General features: G+C 40.9%; 1 protein-coding gene across 1 annotated transcript in view; it reads left to right on the top strand.

The window, feature by feature from the left end:
* kalrna (kalirin RhoGEF kinase a) overlaps positions 1-17,345 on the top strand; it is a 77,985-nt gene that overhangs the window by 22,850 nt on the left and 37,790 nt on the right. The window contains exons 25-26 of the mRNA XM_088012494.1: positions 9,084-9,162; positions 9,248-9,415. Of these exons, the coding sequence (XP_087868620.1) occupies positions 9,084-9,162; positions 9,248-9,415 (247 nt within the window). The remainder of the gene's footprint in view (positions 1-9,083; positions 9,163-9,247; positions 9,416-17,345) is intronic.

Raw genomic sequence — 17,345 nt, 5'->3', positions numbered from 1 at the left:
CCAAAGTGGATGAGCTTTAAGTTGTTCAAGGAGAGCAGCAGAGTGAGTACAAACTGCTGGACTGAACTCAGACTAAACAAACAGAGCTGCTGTTGTTTTCGTCTGCTTTAATGTCAAACTGTTCTTCTGGGAGAAGCTGTATAGAAACTGAACTGTGTTTAAAGAATACAGCTGAGAACTGTGATGTTCTGTTTCCAGCAGGACTGGTCTCCTACAGGTAGAAACGGTTTTTAACGCTTTTCGTCTCGTAGGGAAGAGCTCGAAGCTCCTCTTTCTTACACCGGTTGTCTGATCAGGCTGAACCTCAGATGTACGCCTTGACAGTTTTTCCTCTCCTGAATGCGTCTCTAGTCCTCTTTGCACAGGACTAGAGACGTAGATGTAGTCTCTAGTCTGAAGATGACTTGTGGTTTTCATTTTTTAATTATTTTGCCACAGTCGAGATTGTAAACATCGAAATGATTGCATATCATTAATTTAGTTTTACGTTTTTATAGTAAAAGAGATTTTGGGTTTCTCTTTGAGGTCCTTCCATGTCTATAATGTTGAGGTTTCCATTCACTTAAGTCCAGCTTTGCTATAGCAGAGTAGATTAATACTTAGTGTGTGTGTGTGTGTGTGTGTGTGTGTGTGTGTGTGTGTGTGTGTAGGCAGCAGGCAGACAGGAAATGGGTCATTAAACTCAGACAGGATGAATGAAATGTGAGCATTGAAAAGTCTGAATCTAAACCTGATGGATGCTACAGAACAGATTCAAGTACAAACGTTGTTCCTTTTTCACCATCTTCAGTAAATGTCTTTTTCTAAGAACCCTAATGCTAGTTTTATTAGAAGGATTTGAAATGTGCAAAATGTATGCAGTCGATATGCAAGAAGAAGGAGCATCCCCAGTGCCTTGGACAACTTTTTATACCCTTCAACCTTTTCTCATCCCATTGTTAGAACTGCAAACTTCATTGTGTTCTGATGGTAGTTGAAGTGATATGCCAACACAAAGTGGCTTATAACTGTAGTGAAAGGAAGAAAATACACGGCTTTCAATCATTTAAATAAATAAACTCAAAGTGTGACATGTACTATGGTAAACCCCCTTTAATCTGATACACTTACAGAAAGTCCAGAGCAACCAGTCACCTTTAGCCTGACCACTGCCGTCCTTCGTTGCTCCGTCTGGGATTTCTATTCTTCTTTCAGCCGGTCTAATCAGCGAACAGAAGGAGAAGTTCTGAACGATGACATTGATTTTCTGCTCTGTTTTTGAATTATAGTCTGCATGTAGTTTCAGTAATGGTAGTGAAGGAAGCCGTTCAGTCCGTGTTGGCCATGCTTCCTAATATTGAGTGATTAAAATTGGAGGCAAGTACAATGTTCTATGACCTTTTGTCGTTAGTAAAGATGTCATGGCCCTTCTCCCAAGGTGCCGTTTACAGTGCACACAATGTCTAGAAAGCTTCATTGAGCCATCATACGTCATTTGCCAAACATCCAATAGTTTCAAACTTCAACACAGTTCATGCCTCAAGCTAACAATCATTTCTTAGTAGTCGAAGGTCCAGAATCTCCGTATGCACCAAAGTGTAAAACAAGTGACTGTTTAACTTCAAAAGTCATCTAATCTATACAGTCCATCCTCTTAAAATGGGAAACATCTGACATAATAGAAACATGGACATCCATCAGAAATGACAGGCTCAGATGGAAGCATCTGTTGCAGGCAGAAAGTCCCTGTTAAAGGAAAGAAGTCCTGTTTGCAGTGTAGGCCACAAAGCAGACATGTGGGAGAAGAGAGAAACCCCAAAGTATCGACTCTGGGTGACTCGCCACAAATCCACGCCTCACATTTAAATTTATGGTTTAAAAAAAAAAAAAAAACATTTTGAAAACAATCATTTTCCTCCCACTATGCAGTATTCTGTATGGGTCTAACCTATAAAACCCCAATGAATGCAGTGAAGCTTGAGCTTGTAATGTGAAAAGGTTCAAAGGTTATGAATACTTATCCAAGGCCTGTATATAATCCATCATGCTGCCGTTTCATTCACACTGCTGGCATGCTATCGTTGTTTTACCTCAACACCTAGTGTCTGAAACATGAGTTTTAAAATCAATTCAGACATTGTTGTATCGTTTTTTATATTTTCACATTTTGTTTGCTTTAAAAACAAATTGGCCCACTGACTCGTACAGGAAAGGTGTGACTTGTGGAAAAGGTTTCTTCATGGATGGTTTAGTTTTGTTTTTTTTTTATTCTACTTTTTACACAGTACAGAAACCTGGAAATGGCTTTGAATAGATGCATTTTCCTGAGCTGTGGAAGCTGTTCATTCATCCGAGTGTTGGAAACATGTACCCAGTGTCTGACCCCCATCTTATCAGCCATCACCGCCTTTGTCTTTTTATTGTTTGACATGCTTCTACCCAGGCTCCGCCCCCTGATTGATGCTACTTGTAGCTTTCTGTTAAACAATGAGAATAACTGCATTCTTTCTAATAATAATAATAAATCACCTCATTAACTGGATTGAAGCTATTCCGTGTCAGGGCATGGAAACTGATGCATTTAATACCCATAACTTTGCACAGGAGCAACACCTGGAGTCTGAAACATGAGTTTTAAATGCAGTAAGATTTGTATTACAAATGGTCTGTGTGACCAGCTGACTGTCAGATTTATAATAAAAACACATGAGAACTATGGTGGATCATCATGCTGACATGAGCGGGGGGTTCCTTCCGTTGTGCCAAACCCTTTAGAGTCTCACACTCGATGTGAAACTCTTTATCAGCCCTGCATAGTTCCACTCCACACGCCCTTCGGTTTTTACGATGCTGCTTTAAAACTGACGTGCAATATTATATAATCTGTGATATGTGGCAGATCAGAGGCGGTTTAGAGAGGGGCTCGTCTGCAGGCTGATAACGGCTGAAACGGGCTTTATAATTCAGAGTTGGGACACTCTAATCACGGCATCTCTGAATGTTTATGGCACCGTGCTGGTGTACATGTGACTGTTGGTGTTTCTGATATTCGGGTTTTTGCACTGTTTGTTCTGTACTGACTTCACCCCAACAGGTCCAATGTGGAGCCGTAGACGATCAGCTTAACTCGGTTCACCACTGAAATGTCCAAACAGAACCTGGTGATTGGATGTACAATATATTCACTGGGGGGATCGTTCCATGCCGTTCTGTCCAGTTTCAAAACGTATGGTGTTTTGTAAGCATGTTTTACATTCAACACCTTTGTATGTGACTTTTGTAGATGGCTGTTCTCGGCATCATTGACATGGTATTGCATCTTAAATGAATCAACTTGAAGCTTTAGTTGCTTTAGTGGACTGTCACTCTTCATTCTTTGTGATTTTGGTTATCCGAAGTCGGTATAGAAATGCTGCCTCCAGAGAACGTAAAACTCCCACCGTGTCAGTAAGTGGGGTCAGTCCTGCTGGGTGTCGGCTCTTATTCCTCACATTGACTAGAAACCTGAAGCTGCTGGAGCACTGAATTATTCTCAGAAACCTCAAACAGTGCGAGCGTGTGTGTTTGTGTGGGTTAGAGAGGTCATATGACAGCTGGTAGATGTTTTTTTATTAATAATATTCACTAAAGCTCTTTGTTTTCATCTTTGGTGAACCTCGTCTTTCATATCTTCACTGCAATATAAGCCAATAATACTGATCTGATTTAGTAGGAACCTATTCAGTTAGCTGCGCTAATGTCAATTAGGATCCAGCTCATTTTATGTCTAAATGCATACATACTTAATCTAGTCTTAATCAAATTCTGGCCCAAGTCTAATTCTTTTTGTCATTCAGGATCAGTGTAACTGAGTTTGATAAGTTGGTCTTTCTAAAATGCCTCCATTAAACTCTGAACACTAACTGGGATTAGATCAAATAGTATCGTCATTTTCAACAAGCAAATGTAAAAGTTTTTCAGGTCTACCGTCTGTGTCAAAATGTAAGCATTCATGAGGATCCTGTGAATGTCTGAGATGCCCCAAGCAACTGCTTAGGTCTACTTTAGGTCATCTTTGAATGTGACCAGCATTACACAGCCTGATCGAAGATTCACTGATTTGACTGAAGTGCAAAAAAAAAAAGTTTTAAACTTTTTGTACTTAAAAAAAAACAAAAAAAGTTAGACTATATTTATGTGTTTGGATATTGTCAACAGTGTCTTCCAACAACATACACCATAATTACCTAATTATTTAACATTCTCTGATACAAAAACACATAGTGCCCCTGCCAATGGGCTCAGCTAGTTATCTGGGGGAAATACTAAGGAGCTTCTTCCAGGAAGTAGGAATCTCTCTCAAGAACGTTTTCCTTTGCAAAGAACATGACGACATCCTGCACAAACTCGGGTGTTTAAAAATAAAAAAAAAGCCAAGTAAACATCCTCAAACCAAAGGAAGATGTAGAGTAGAAAGGAGTGAGACTGTTATCTAAAACTGATGCAGATTTGACATGATCACATCACATTTGGACATAAAAATGATCGCGAGATCCCCGTCTGACATATGAAACCATGTGTAGTGTTGATGGATGTTCAAGAAGGATAAGTCGGGAAATTAAAGACCACTCTTCGACTAATTCCTAGATTCAGTTGCCTCACCAACAAATGTCATATGAATGAATGAAAGGTTAAAAATTGCAACATTCTTTCAAGTTTTAGTGACCACAACATAAGATTATGTTGTGTTGAAGTGGAGTTCAGGTGGTTCAGTCACATGAAGGTTTGTCAGCCTGTCAACTATGGCATTATTATTGTTTTTCTTTATGATTTCTGCAAAGAATGTTTCCCTTGCATGTTTTAGTGTTGAGTGATATATAGATTTCATAATAAACGTGACGTTGAGTTTTATGCCATTCATGTTCAGCCCTGTGACAAAGGTTTCTTGCAGATCTGTTGGCACACATCTCCATGGAGACTTGTTCCTACCAGAAACGACCTTCACTTCAACTGGAGCAATGGAATTAATGATATCTGAAATTTCACAATGAAAGTTATCTTCTAGCACATCTATTGGGTCAAAGCGTAGAGGTGAGGCGAAAGAGTAAATGCAATAAAAGTTTTCAGTTTCCAGCTGTCATATCTTACAAGAGTTACTGACCTGATTTCAAAGCATACTAAGTGGGTTACACCTGAAAATTGAGATTAGTAGGACATTAAACAATCTTTACAACGAAAAAAACTTTATTTTATGTCAAAGAATTTTTTAAAACATCATAATGAAAACAGAAGCTTACTCTTAAGATCTAGTAATAAATTCTTTGTCGGGAAAATACATATTCATCATGTTGAATACTGCAAGTGTTTCTGTCCATCATTTGTTCAGACAAAAGGAAATGAAAACATGGGTAATACGTTTTCAAAAATTCACAAAACTTGATTAGGTGTGTTCACCACACCAGAATGTCTATTACAAATAAATTTCATCAGTAAATGACACTGATGTCATACAGGTTGTCATCACTGTGCCGTCTTCTACTGAAACATGTGACCGTCACAAGCTTTCATGTGCACACACGTTTGGAGTGAGCAGAGGAGGGTCATATGACAAGACAGCAGAGCGCAATCCCCACTCTCTCAAACAAAGCAAGCCGGTCTGAAAACATGGTGGATGGAAGTCGGTCACAGTGCTGAAGCAACGAGACGTCTTCAGTCTGCTTTAAAAGGCACTTACCGTAGTCGTAGACCGAAAAAGCCAATGAAGTGGCACCAGTGCAAAAATACTGAAGAAATGCAGGTTTTTAGGCCTTGACGATTTTATATATATATATTTTTTTTATTTTTTAAAATTGTCTTTTATATGTATAAACACTCTTGTCCCAGAGCTGGTGAGGAGAATGATTGCAACAGCCGGTAGTAGTGCAATTAGAGTTGTAGTTAATGGAGACTCCAAAACTGTAAAATACAAAACACCATTTGGTGAATGTTCCTTCTCATTCAGGGGTCCTCACTTCTTAAACGGTTTACCTTCAACTATAAGGCAGATATTATAAATATTTAGCTGACACTTCTGGGTTTTCAGAGTTCATTACGTGACAAAACCGGCTCTGAAGCTTCATCTCCCAGAAAATTACAAGATCAACATTTTTAGATTCGTAAGCAGGGTGGTAGTGGCTCTGCTATGTTGGTTCTGATTGGTTCTTTTTTTGTTCGCAATGTCTGGTTGAGACGTTGCATGTTGGATTCTGAGGCTCTGGTTCTGGGTGCTGTGAAGCTGGAAGGATGTTTGGTCTTTATGTATTTTTATTTTTATTTTTTTAACTTTCAGACAGTTATGATACATAACTATGGCAACAGGCTATTTTTGCAAGTGCAGCTGATTATCGTCTTAAGCTCAAATAGGTGAACTTTGACCCCAAATCCCAGACGACCTGATAAGGAGGCTTCATGGATTCAGAGCAGGATGGGTGAGGATCCACTTGCTAACCAAACAGCCAGACAAGCTTTAAAGGGGAGCAGTAAAAGTAAATGAGGTGGATTAGCATGGCTTCAGATTTGTGGCATGACTGACTGGCACTGGACGTCCATCCCACACCATCCACATCAACTTCTTAAAGGTTCTTGGATGATATGAGTTAAGATGCTTAATTTCCCTTTGTGATGAAGTATTTTTTTGAAAGGAATTCTGAAGGGATCAGAAAATGTGTAGGAACAAAAATCCATCTATCAACCAACCAACCCATGACCTACCCTAACTCTAACCCCATCTATCCACCTACAGTACATACCTACCTGAGAACTCTTTAAGTCTTATAATAAAAAAATACCTACCATCTATCAGTTCATCCAGCCAACCTTTCAACTGCTTATTCATTTCATTAATTTGTCCATTAGATGTCGACTTTTGTCCATTATTTCATGTTATGCAGTCGGTGGTGTTTAAGGCCAGATCACTGCAGTAAAGTCTTTACTATGTTCAAACTGAACTTTTGTATTTATGCTTTATATAAAAGCTTCAAGTGAACAGAGATGGAACTGAACATTGAAACAAAAAAAAACAAAAAAAATTTGAAATTTGTGCAGGAACAATTTTGTTAACCGCAGCGACTCGGACCTGAACGAACTGAGCTCTAATCAGCCAGAAGGACTGAAAACAACTCTGTGTGTGTGTGTGTGTGTGTGTGTGTGTGTGTGTGTGTGTGTGGGGCCATCTGTCAGGTAGAAGTTCACCTGCACCTTTATAGAAACAACAGTCTTTGTTGCTAGGAGATCTTAAGCCCAGCTCACACTATGGCGTACACGCATACACTCACACACTACCTAACATTTTCCAAAACAGAGAAAATGGAGCAAATGGAGGACGACGACTTGGCCTCAATTAAACCTGAGCACTGCTTACACTTTGAAGCAGTTTGTCCAGTTTATTCATCCTGTTTGTCTGAAAGATGTGCTCCCTTTATGTTGGCTGAAACATAAAGTGGAGATTTAATGTTGTTGACGGACACAGTTCTGAAACATCTCCCGTCTCAATTAGTTCTCCTGTAGTCAGATTTAAGCAGCTCTGCAGTCCTCACCGGTTGTTACATGATGCATATCTAATTAATTTGAGTCACTATCAGAAACAAGATATTTAATATTTAAAGTGTTATAAGTCAAATATATATATATATATAATATTTTACAACAGTCCAAGTCTTATTGATGGGTCATAAAACCGTTTTGCTCTGCCTATGCAGACCGATGAATAAATGGTGAGGGTTTGTTGGGCTTCATGTTATCCAGGCCGACCGCCTGATCAGTCTGTTAATGTAACTGGTGTGTAAATGCCAAGGGCTGGCATCTGTGTGTGTGTTGGTTCCCAGGTTAATGTGGCTAAAGACCAGCATACGTCAATGCCATGAGGCTGACACGGTGATGCACAGCTTATGAGGACTTTGAGTGCTTCAGCTTCCTTCTCCTGTTCTCGGGGCTAAACATTAACATGGGTTACAGAGGTCACAGTGAGCACATGGCTGTGTGCTGTTCTGTTGAAGACTGGCTCCACAATTAGACTCATTTAGTTGTGGAAACTTTTTTTTTTTACAAATTGATGGACCTAAAGCCTTGTTATATTTGGGTGGAGTTGATGTGGTCAGGCCTGACCCAATCCTTTGGGCTTATATTAATTTTTACCATAAATGCCAGTGGAAATATAATCTGTACAAACCAGATTATACCCTCCTTAGATTTTGCTTTATTTGGGTATGCTGTGTTAATAATTTGAAAACGTGTATTTGCGGATGCAGAGTGGCAGACTGAAATCCAGTAAAACCAGAAGTTGTTTGGTATGACATGGAACTGTGTTTAATTTGACTTCTGCTCGCGTCACTACAAACAGCTGTACCAAGACAATCGTTTAAAATCGGTTTCAGTGAAACATTAAAAATTGAGCTTTAGAGGAGTTTACACAACATCAGCTCCTTAACTGTCATGAGGAAGCCAGACCCATTGGATAACATGTGAGCATTTAATCAAAATGAAGTATACTTGAACAATACTGCTGACGTGCCGATCAACAATACCCCAACACTGCACCGCTCAACCACACCACCATGATGACCTTTTAATTTCTTCTTGTGTTGGATTAAATAAATGGCTACCTCTATAAAAGAACCTACATTTTATCTTTAATGGATTAAGTTGTTAAAATAAAATAAAAATTGGTCCCAATCAGAATTGGTAGATAAGATCTTTAGGAAACTGAAATTAGTCAGCAAAAGGCTCTGCATCTTTATAGTAGGCATTAAAAAATAGACAACTTATTAATCTTTTAGAGTTCAGTGTTTTGGTGGTCTTGGCAGTGATTTTGGGCTGGAGGTCAGCCTGTGGAGTTGTTGCAGAATCTCTTTCTAAGCTGTTTTCCATTCAGTGAGCCTAATAACGCAGAACATGCACCTCTCACTTCTCATGCTTGGAGAGGAGGGATCCTCTGTTGTAGTGAAGCTGTTTCTGATGCTGCATGAAGCTGTTGGTTTCTGAATTCTGGATCTGTCTCTGTTCCAGAGCAGGAACCTGGACATGTGCTGTGTCAGCGGAACAGGTGCTAGCTCTGCAGGTTGTGACATGCGGGTTCTCTCTGTTTGCAGCTCTCCGGTGGATGCGAGCTGACCGTGGTCCTCCAGGACTTCACAGCAGGATGCAGCACAGAACTGTCCATCAGCACAGGTGAGACCCGCTCCCACCTTCCTCCTAGGCATCGGTTTCTAATGACGTTAAAGTGAGACGACCATCTCTCTTGTGTCCACTGCAGGCCAGACTGTAGAGCTGTTGGAGCGGCCCACGGAGCGGCCCGGCTGGTGTCTGGTCCGGACCACCGAGCGCAGCCCGCCTCAGGAGGGGCTGGTCCCCAGCTCGGCTCTCTGCGTCTCTCACTCTCGGTCCAGTGTTGAGATGGACTGCTTCTTCGGCTCAGGGAAAGGTAGGAACGGTTCCTCACCATTTATCAGGAGAGTCCTGCTCACGGTCTGCTAGCAGCGATGCTCAGAATGTGCAAAGCTACATGCAACAACCTGATATGCATTATGTCAAATATATTTTAGAGACAAAATCGTTGCATAAAAATGATCATATTTATATGAACTACTACCTTCAGTTTGTCTATTGGACAATCAGCATTGAAGAACTGAGCTGTACTTTCTCCTGCTTTAAATTCATACATTTTGTAGGACTTAAAGGGTCTGCTTCTGACATCTTATTACTGGGGAGTGAACACTGTCTATCTACCACAATAGTTTCTATGGTTACCACTGTACTCTGGTGAAACGTGAGATCTGAGTTTTTTCTTCGGTCCTTCCTGTTGGCTGTATTTGTCCTGCAGATGTTGCTGTTGAGCTGTGTTGAATCCCACCATTACATGTTCCATTTAGAAGGCAGGGAAGCATCAGGACACGCAGCACTTGGTTTCCTCCTGCATCAATCAATCAAGTTGATTTGTATAGCACATTTTAGCAATAAGGCAGTTCAAAGTGTTTCGTCTTAAACACAAAAGTAAAAGGTCATAAACACTAATTGAGAAACCAGAAACAAACATTACATTTTGTCAAGTGCAATCTTCAAAATCATCAACACACATTAAATATGTTGGTTAGTGTTTCATTTATTATGGTCCTAAATCAGCTCTGAACAGGTGGGTTTTAGTCTTGATTTAATGAAAATCAGTGTTTCAGCTTTTTTGCAGTTTTCTGAAAGCTTATGCCAGATTTATGATGAAGCTGAACGCTGGTTCTCCATGTTTGGTTCTGGGGATGCAGAGCAGAACCAGAACCAGGAGACCCGATTGGTCTGGAAGGTTGATACAACTCCAACAGATCTTTAATGTATTGTGGTGCTAAGCCGTTCACTGATTCATAAACTAACAGTATCTTAAAGTCTGTTCTCTGAGTGTAGGGACTTTAGAACTGGGTGATGTCCTCCATCTTCCTGGTTCTAATGAGAACAAAAGCAGCAGCAGCAGCGTTCTGGATCAGCTGCAGTTCACTGAATTATGTTTTTAGGCGGACCTGAGAAGACACTGCTGTAGTGATCATTGCAACCAAAGATGAATGCATGGGTGAGTTTCTCTAGATCTTACTGAGGCATTAGTCCTTTAATCACAGAGATGTTCTTCATTTGATGGAAAGCTGACTTTGTCATACTGGCTGTGCTTTACAGAACCAAAGTAAGGTTGTTGATGAAACTGACTGCTCCGTCCTCAGCTGCAGTGATCAGGTTCATCCCTCGTCTTATCAGGACTTTATCAGACATGCAGTATTTCTGACTTTGAACCAAGCTGCTCTAAACATTCTCCCTGCCAGGCCCAGTTGTTTTAGTGGTTTAACAGGCCTTGCTCTAGATGGGTCATGGGTTTAACAGGTCAATATTTGACATTGCAGGAGACGAAAACCTCTGACACCAACACACACGGTAAGATCAACTGACTTACCTGCCACAGTCGTATTGTTTCTTGCTTTTGTCAATGACGTGGTTACCTTGTGTCAGTGGAGTTGCAGGTGGAATAACAGCAGCCATTATGCTTAGAAAAGCTCACACACACTCTAAAAGTGGTGAGATGTCTTGCATTTGACCTCTATGTTTACAACCATTCCATGACTAACTGCATTGTAACACATCAGTAACTTATCCTAAAAACCCAAACCAAAACTCTTCTTTAAACCCAGACGTGTGTGTCTGTGTGTGTGTAGCTGGGCAGCAGGTGTCTTGTGACTGCTTCATAAAGTAGGTCTCCTTGTCCTCTCTGAAAGACTGTAAAACTCTAAAGTGAAGTGAAAGGAAGAATGAGACGGATTAAAAGGCATGTCTTTAATCCTCGCTCTTCACATCCTCAGGCTGAAAAGCTTCCATTTCTTTTAGCAGCTTTTCCACTAGTGGAAAATGTGAAAATGTTTAAAATCTACAAAACATTCTGCCTGCATTTATAACCGGAGCAAGAATAAAGCCGGATGCAATACAGCTGCACTTGTTTGTGGCAGTAGGGTTGGATTAGCCAAACTGGCTGACGGATGAAGTCAGGGTGGTTTGTAACTGTTGACGTTGTTTGCCTGTCTGAGTTTCTGCCTCTCTTGCCTTAGTCATGAGACTGCGGTAAGGGAAGCTGCAGTCCAAGCTTTCACACCTAACGTCTGCCGCTTCCTGCTGGGGAGCGTCATCAGAAGTGGAAGGTGAATAAAATGGGACACTGCAGTGAAACGGTGCTGCTGAAACTCTTTATCTAGGCTATGTCCTCGCGTGTTTCCTGATTCTGCTGCAGCAGAGCTCATCGGGATCTGTTGCCCCTGCTGGAGGACCAGCAGCTAGGCTGAAAACAGTCATCAAGTCTGCTGTAATCCAATACTCTCTGGTGCACAGGAACCCAGAGCTGGGTAATTGGATACACTTTTATTGAAGAGGGAAAAAGTTGGTGAATTTAAAGAATGAATTCAGTGTGCTTGTCCGGCTGTCATGGCAGGTTGTCGTTCCTTCTGATCCTGGATCTGCTGGAGGTGCTCTCTGTTAACAGTTGTTTTTCTGCACCGTCTCTCCATGTTTAGTCTGGATGGAGCGCTGCAGCAAAGTGATAATTCAGCCTTCTGGTATCATCATTGACACTCCCTTTATAGTTTTATTGTCCTTAAGAGGTTGTACTTTGATTTTATATCAGACAATAACTCCTTGTTGGAATGAAAACTATTATAAATCTAAATCTGCTGGCATCATTATTTATGTTGGACCTAACTGTAAATGGCTTTTAACCTGACTGACTTTAATGGATTGAAATAAATCTGAATATAGATTTGCATTAAATTTGTTTCTGTATAAGAGAAGATCTTTACTCTTCAGGGTTGCCGAGACTTTTTTTTTGGAAAGGGGGCTGCAGGAGTCTGACTCTCTGCTTCTTGTATAACCAAAGCAAGAGATGTCTTGTTACAATGTCAAGCTTGCTGCTGGTGCATGTTGGACTCTGTCTGGCTGACCCTTGGCCCTGATGCTGCTTGTGGTGGTCAAGGACACAATGTCAAGGCAGTGTGTGAAGGGGGTGGGTGTCTGCTTTGTGAACCTGATGTTGGGGATTTGCATAAAATGTGACTTTGTTGCGGTCTTCTGTCCACGACTTTCCGTGTGCACCGGGGTGTTTTGGAGCAGAATGTAAACCTTAAAAAGGTTGCACCGGTGCCTCAGGGTTTTGAGCGACTCTCTGCTCAAAGTGGAAAAGCTAAACTGTCCGTGTGTCTTGTTCACGAGTTTTGGCAGGAAGGAGCAGGAGACAGATTGGGGCTTTGTCTACTGTAATACGGGCTTTGCCCAAGCCTGATGTGGCGATGAGCAATCTGATTCAGAAAGCAAAGCTCTTGATTTTTATAGTCACGAGGCATGGGTCATGAGCACATAAACAAGGTTCTGGATACGAGCGACTAAAATAAGCTTCATCTGTTGGTTAGTTGTTCTCCTTGTTAGAGATGGGTGTGAAGCTGGAAGTAGAACTGCTGTCTCTCTGCATCAAAAGGGCTCTGCCAGAGGCTCATAGACCCACAATTCACTGGAGAAACCACCTATCCGCTTTAGCCTGGAAGTACCTTAACATTCCCCCAGACTTAGCCGAAGAGGGTCAAATTGGGTCTGAGCTTTATTAATGAACCTGTTGAGCTCAGGCCCATGAGTGGACAAAACTATTGACAAATTGGACTCATTTTGTCATATTTCCTATTATAAATTGGCGTCAAGTAGATAAACTGAATTTAAAAAAGTTCTTAATTGACATTATGATGAACTAGTTAGACATGGAAAAACATGTCTATTCCCCTTTATTGTGACTACAGGGGTAACGGTAAGTTGTCTGAACTTGAATAGCTCTTTATCAAGTCCAGAGGACTCCAAAGCACTTCACACTACAGACATTCATACACTGATGGTGGCAAGCTACTAGATCATAGCCACAGCTGCCCTGGGGCAATCTGACAGAAGAGAGGCTGCCATGCAGCGGCGCCACCTGTTGGGCCTTCTGACCACCAGCAGACCATGCTATCTTAGTTTTAATTAAAAATGTGTGCAAATATTCTGCTAATGTTGGGAAAAAAATCACAATTGCTTTGTTTCCAGTAAATATAAAATGTAATTAAAATCAGACATGAATAAGCTTTTTCACACAATAAATCATTAAAAATTATCTCGGTGATGGATGGAAACATTTGCATGAGATGTATTCATAATTGAGCCATGGTGCTAGCTCTCATCATCATTAGAACAGCTCACTGAGGAAGCAGATTCCAGTCAAATATTCAAAATCATTTAAACTTATTCATGGACATGATAGAATTTCTTGGGAAAATTATGAGTCGCCCACAGTTTATTGGCGTTCCTCAGGGTGGAGCAGATGTGCATATTGTGTCGAGATTTTTACTAAAAGGCGTATTTGTTGTCTGAATGTGTACTCAGCACATTTCTGATACCTTATCTGATTAGACACAAATTAATGATTTACAACTGTGATAAAGTTCTTCAACAATATATTGTAGACTTTGAACATCCACCCCTGCATTAGGACAGACATTAACAGGTGGCTGTAGTTTTGAGGTTTGTCTTTTCAAGGTGTAAGAAAAATCTACTTGATTCCAAAAGTCTTTGTTTTAAAGTAAAAGCAGAAATATATGCTAGCGTTTATTAATTTGTTTATAAACAAATTAGCTGAAGTAGAACTACAGGTTTTCTTACTTGAGTTCAACAGAATTGTATTTACATTTAAAAAAATCTATACATCTACCTCTACCAAAACAAAGATATTTACAATTTCCCTTTACACAAACTATTATTTCTAGATTATGTAAAATTATACATAAAACTATACATCCAATTTTGACGCCCACGCTAAGTGTTCGTCTATTACCAACACAAGAGTTCTAGCCCCAACATTAGCTGCCTACAGTCTGAGTAGGCAGTTAGTAGGCTAGCTGTAGGTTAGTGGAGCCATGGCTGTAAATAATGTATGTATGCAGAGAGCAAAGAGTAAGGTTTATCAAGATGTCCTCTAGTAAATACTTTTGGGTTAAAAATATGGCATGGATTTAGTGCCACAATTAAGACTTGCACACGCAACGGTGGCTACTTCCTCGTCGCAGGATGTTATATCCATTCCAAAACCAGCTACTGATCATTTGTCAACTGGCGTTCACACTTGCATTAGCTTTGGAGAGGCCGAACACTCGCATCCCTCTGGTGGCTATTAGCCATGAATAAGCTAGCTTTAGCCCTGGATAAACTAGCTTTAGCCCCGGACAGGCTTCCGTTAGCATTTGACTGGATGATCCACCAGTTGGTGACCAACCTAGACATGCTAGTCTCCAGCTTCTCCAGTGGTAACACAAGGGAATGGTCTCCTTCTCGTTTGTTGGCTACAGAGTTACTGGTGCTAGTCATTAACCAGTTCATTAGCTAGCTTCAGAATGGGTATAGCTTCACACAACGAGGAAGCAGCCATTGCCAGGTGAGCAATAGTCTTTATTATGTCACTAAAAACAACATATGAGGGGGTTGATTGGCGCTGTTGCTGTTCTTTAACTGTTGCTTTATAATATAATTTATAATAGTTATAATAGTTCAGAGGAAGGACTAGAGTCTTTAGGAAATATTGGCTAAATACACTAGTATTTGAATTTTCTAAATAAACAAGCAGATAAACAAGTGTGTTTTCCCTAGTCTGCAATTTAGCCTTGTTATAAAATGGCTAAAATGAGGAAAATATGGAAGTATTGTCACTAAAGCAATTTTTTGTTTTTGTTTTTTTTTTTCCCAAGTGTTAGTTGGATCTGTCAAATCAGACCCAGCTAACTCCTTCCTCTCACTTTAGTGTCAGTTATTTTTATACTAATGCAAAACCTACTTCATGAGAGCAGGAGAATTGCTTGGATTCAAGAGATCCTGGTGGAGTTCAGCAGTCTCAGTTAAAAAGGAAACATTTCTGTTTCTGAGCTCTAAGGTATTTCCTACCTTTTGATAGTTTCTGCAGCTAACAAACGGTGTGAGGGTAGAGATCTTCAACAAAAAGGACAAGCCAAGAACGTTCTGAGAAGAGGAGCTTAATGGAAACCACACACAGAGTTTTAACTCCAGTCCCTGCTCTGCACACACACACTACAGTAATTAACAGTGACTTCTGTTCCAGAGAACTGAAGTGTGTCTGAGACAGTGGGACGGAGGCGGGAGGGAGGAGCAGAAAGGTTTCAGGCTCCTCCTCCAGCCTCGGCTGCCATCGCTCGCTCTCTCTGGATCACAGCAGTGTGGAGTGGACATTCCTGCCGTGCACACACATCTCTAATCAACCTGTGATCAACCCAGACTAGTCGGAGCGTGTGTGCAGGTGTGAGGAGAAAGGTGTGTATGTAGGATGTGTGCTTAAGGATGCAGCAGGCCCAGCGTTGCTGTGGATGGTTCCTGGACCGGTGCTGCTGCTGCTGCTCAGGTGGGACAAGAGGAGTCTGTGTGTTGGCGTGTCTGTGTGTTTAAAGTTTATTTTATGTGTGTGAGGAATTGTGTGTAGAACAGCTTTCTAAGAGCTTTAAGCTTGATAATGTGTGTGTGAGAGACAGTGACTGAATGAAGTGATCAAACTGATGAAACTGTTTTCTTCTTCTATAAATAGCCATCGCTCCGGTGAAGACAAATTTGAATGGAAAATGTGTTAAACGGGAAGCTGTGTCACGCAGACGCAACACAGGCAGACACTTTCAGTTATTGGAGAATCAGATGTTGCATTGAGCAATCTGTTTTCCCGCAGTTCAGCCTGCTCCTCCACATGGTGTGCGTGCATTCGTGTGTGTTGTGACACAGCCTTAGGCACTTAAACTGGCTTTACTGGACTTCTTAAAGTAACCTTCAGTGAGTTCCTCAATCACAGTCTCTAGCTGCAGACAGCAGCTGGACAGGTGCTGCCAAGCTGCTGTTCATAATCTGTGGGGATTAGTTTTTTATGACGAGACTGAAAAAAATCAAACGTGACAAAAGTTCTGCATATACAGCCCAAAAAACACCCAAGTATCAAATTGTTTTGGCGCATTAGGAAAGTGATTAATAGGAGTTTGCCTCAGTGTCGCTGATGTCGGGTTTGGCTCCGACATGCACAAAACGGTGTGCAGCGAGAGAGCCACACTTCACCACACCCAAAGCAATACTTTAAGTTTAAGATGGCGTTACCTTAATGCCTGAACGGGTTGGTTGGGATGGATTAGTTTTCTATGGCTCTTTGGTTTTTTTTTTTTTTTTTTTTTGGTTTATAGTTCTGAGGCCACAAAAGAAAACCTGACAAAGATTGAGAATGAAAGGAATTAGCTGGCTCGTTTGCAGGTGTAGCTATATTAAATACGATACCAGTGAATTCCTCTGACTTTGATGGCTGTCGGAACATATTCAAAGCTGTTGACATTTCAGACCAAGAGCTCCTCTAGCTGAAGGCTTTCCTTTGTGGGAATTAATCTAGCTTTTTTTAGCCTCCTGGTGATTCAGGCAGGTGGAGTGAGAACCTCCCTTGCTTTCTGGATCATTTGCATTTGGAAAGATTGTTTTCTAAGAGCGGGCCTAAAAGCGGCCCCAAGCTGTTTTTTATGGAAGCTCAAGTCATTAAAAAAAAGTCACAAACAACTTGGCTGACAGAAACGGGACCTTTCTTTCTGTAATGCTGACGTTTTTCTGGATATGTGTGTGCTTGAGGAAGATAATTTTACACCACCTATAGACTATTTTCAGTGAATGAATGCAACATTAAAGTGAATGAACCTGTTCCACCAGCCACAGTGCTGTGCTTAGCTCAGTAAAGACTGACCTGTGTTAGTGGTACTGTCTAATTCTGTAGACGCTTCTCCAGTTTTCATAAACGCACGCTGACT

The sequence above is a fragment of the Poecilia mexicana genome, unplaced genomic scaffold (genome assembly GCF_051168715.1).
Source record: "Poecilia mexicana isolate PSO_F unplaced genomic scaffold, ASM5116871v1 scaffold_2, whole genome shotgun sequence".
Taxonomy (NCBI): Eukaryota; Metazoa; Chordata; class Actinopteri; order Cyprinodontiformes; family Poeciliidae; genus Poecilia; species Poecilia mexicana.
Note: the sequence above shows the minus strand (reverse complement) of the source record. Positions and strands in the feature narration are given on the sequence as shown.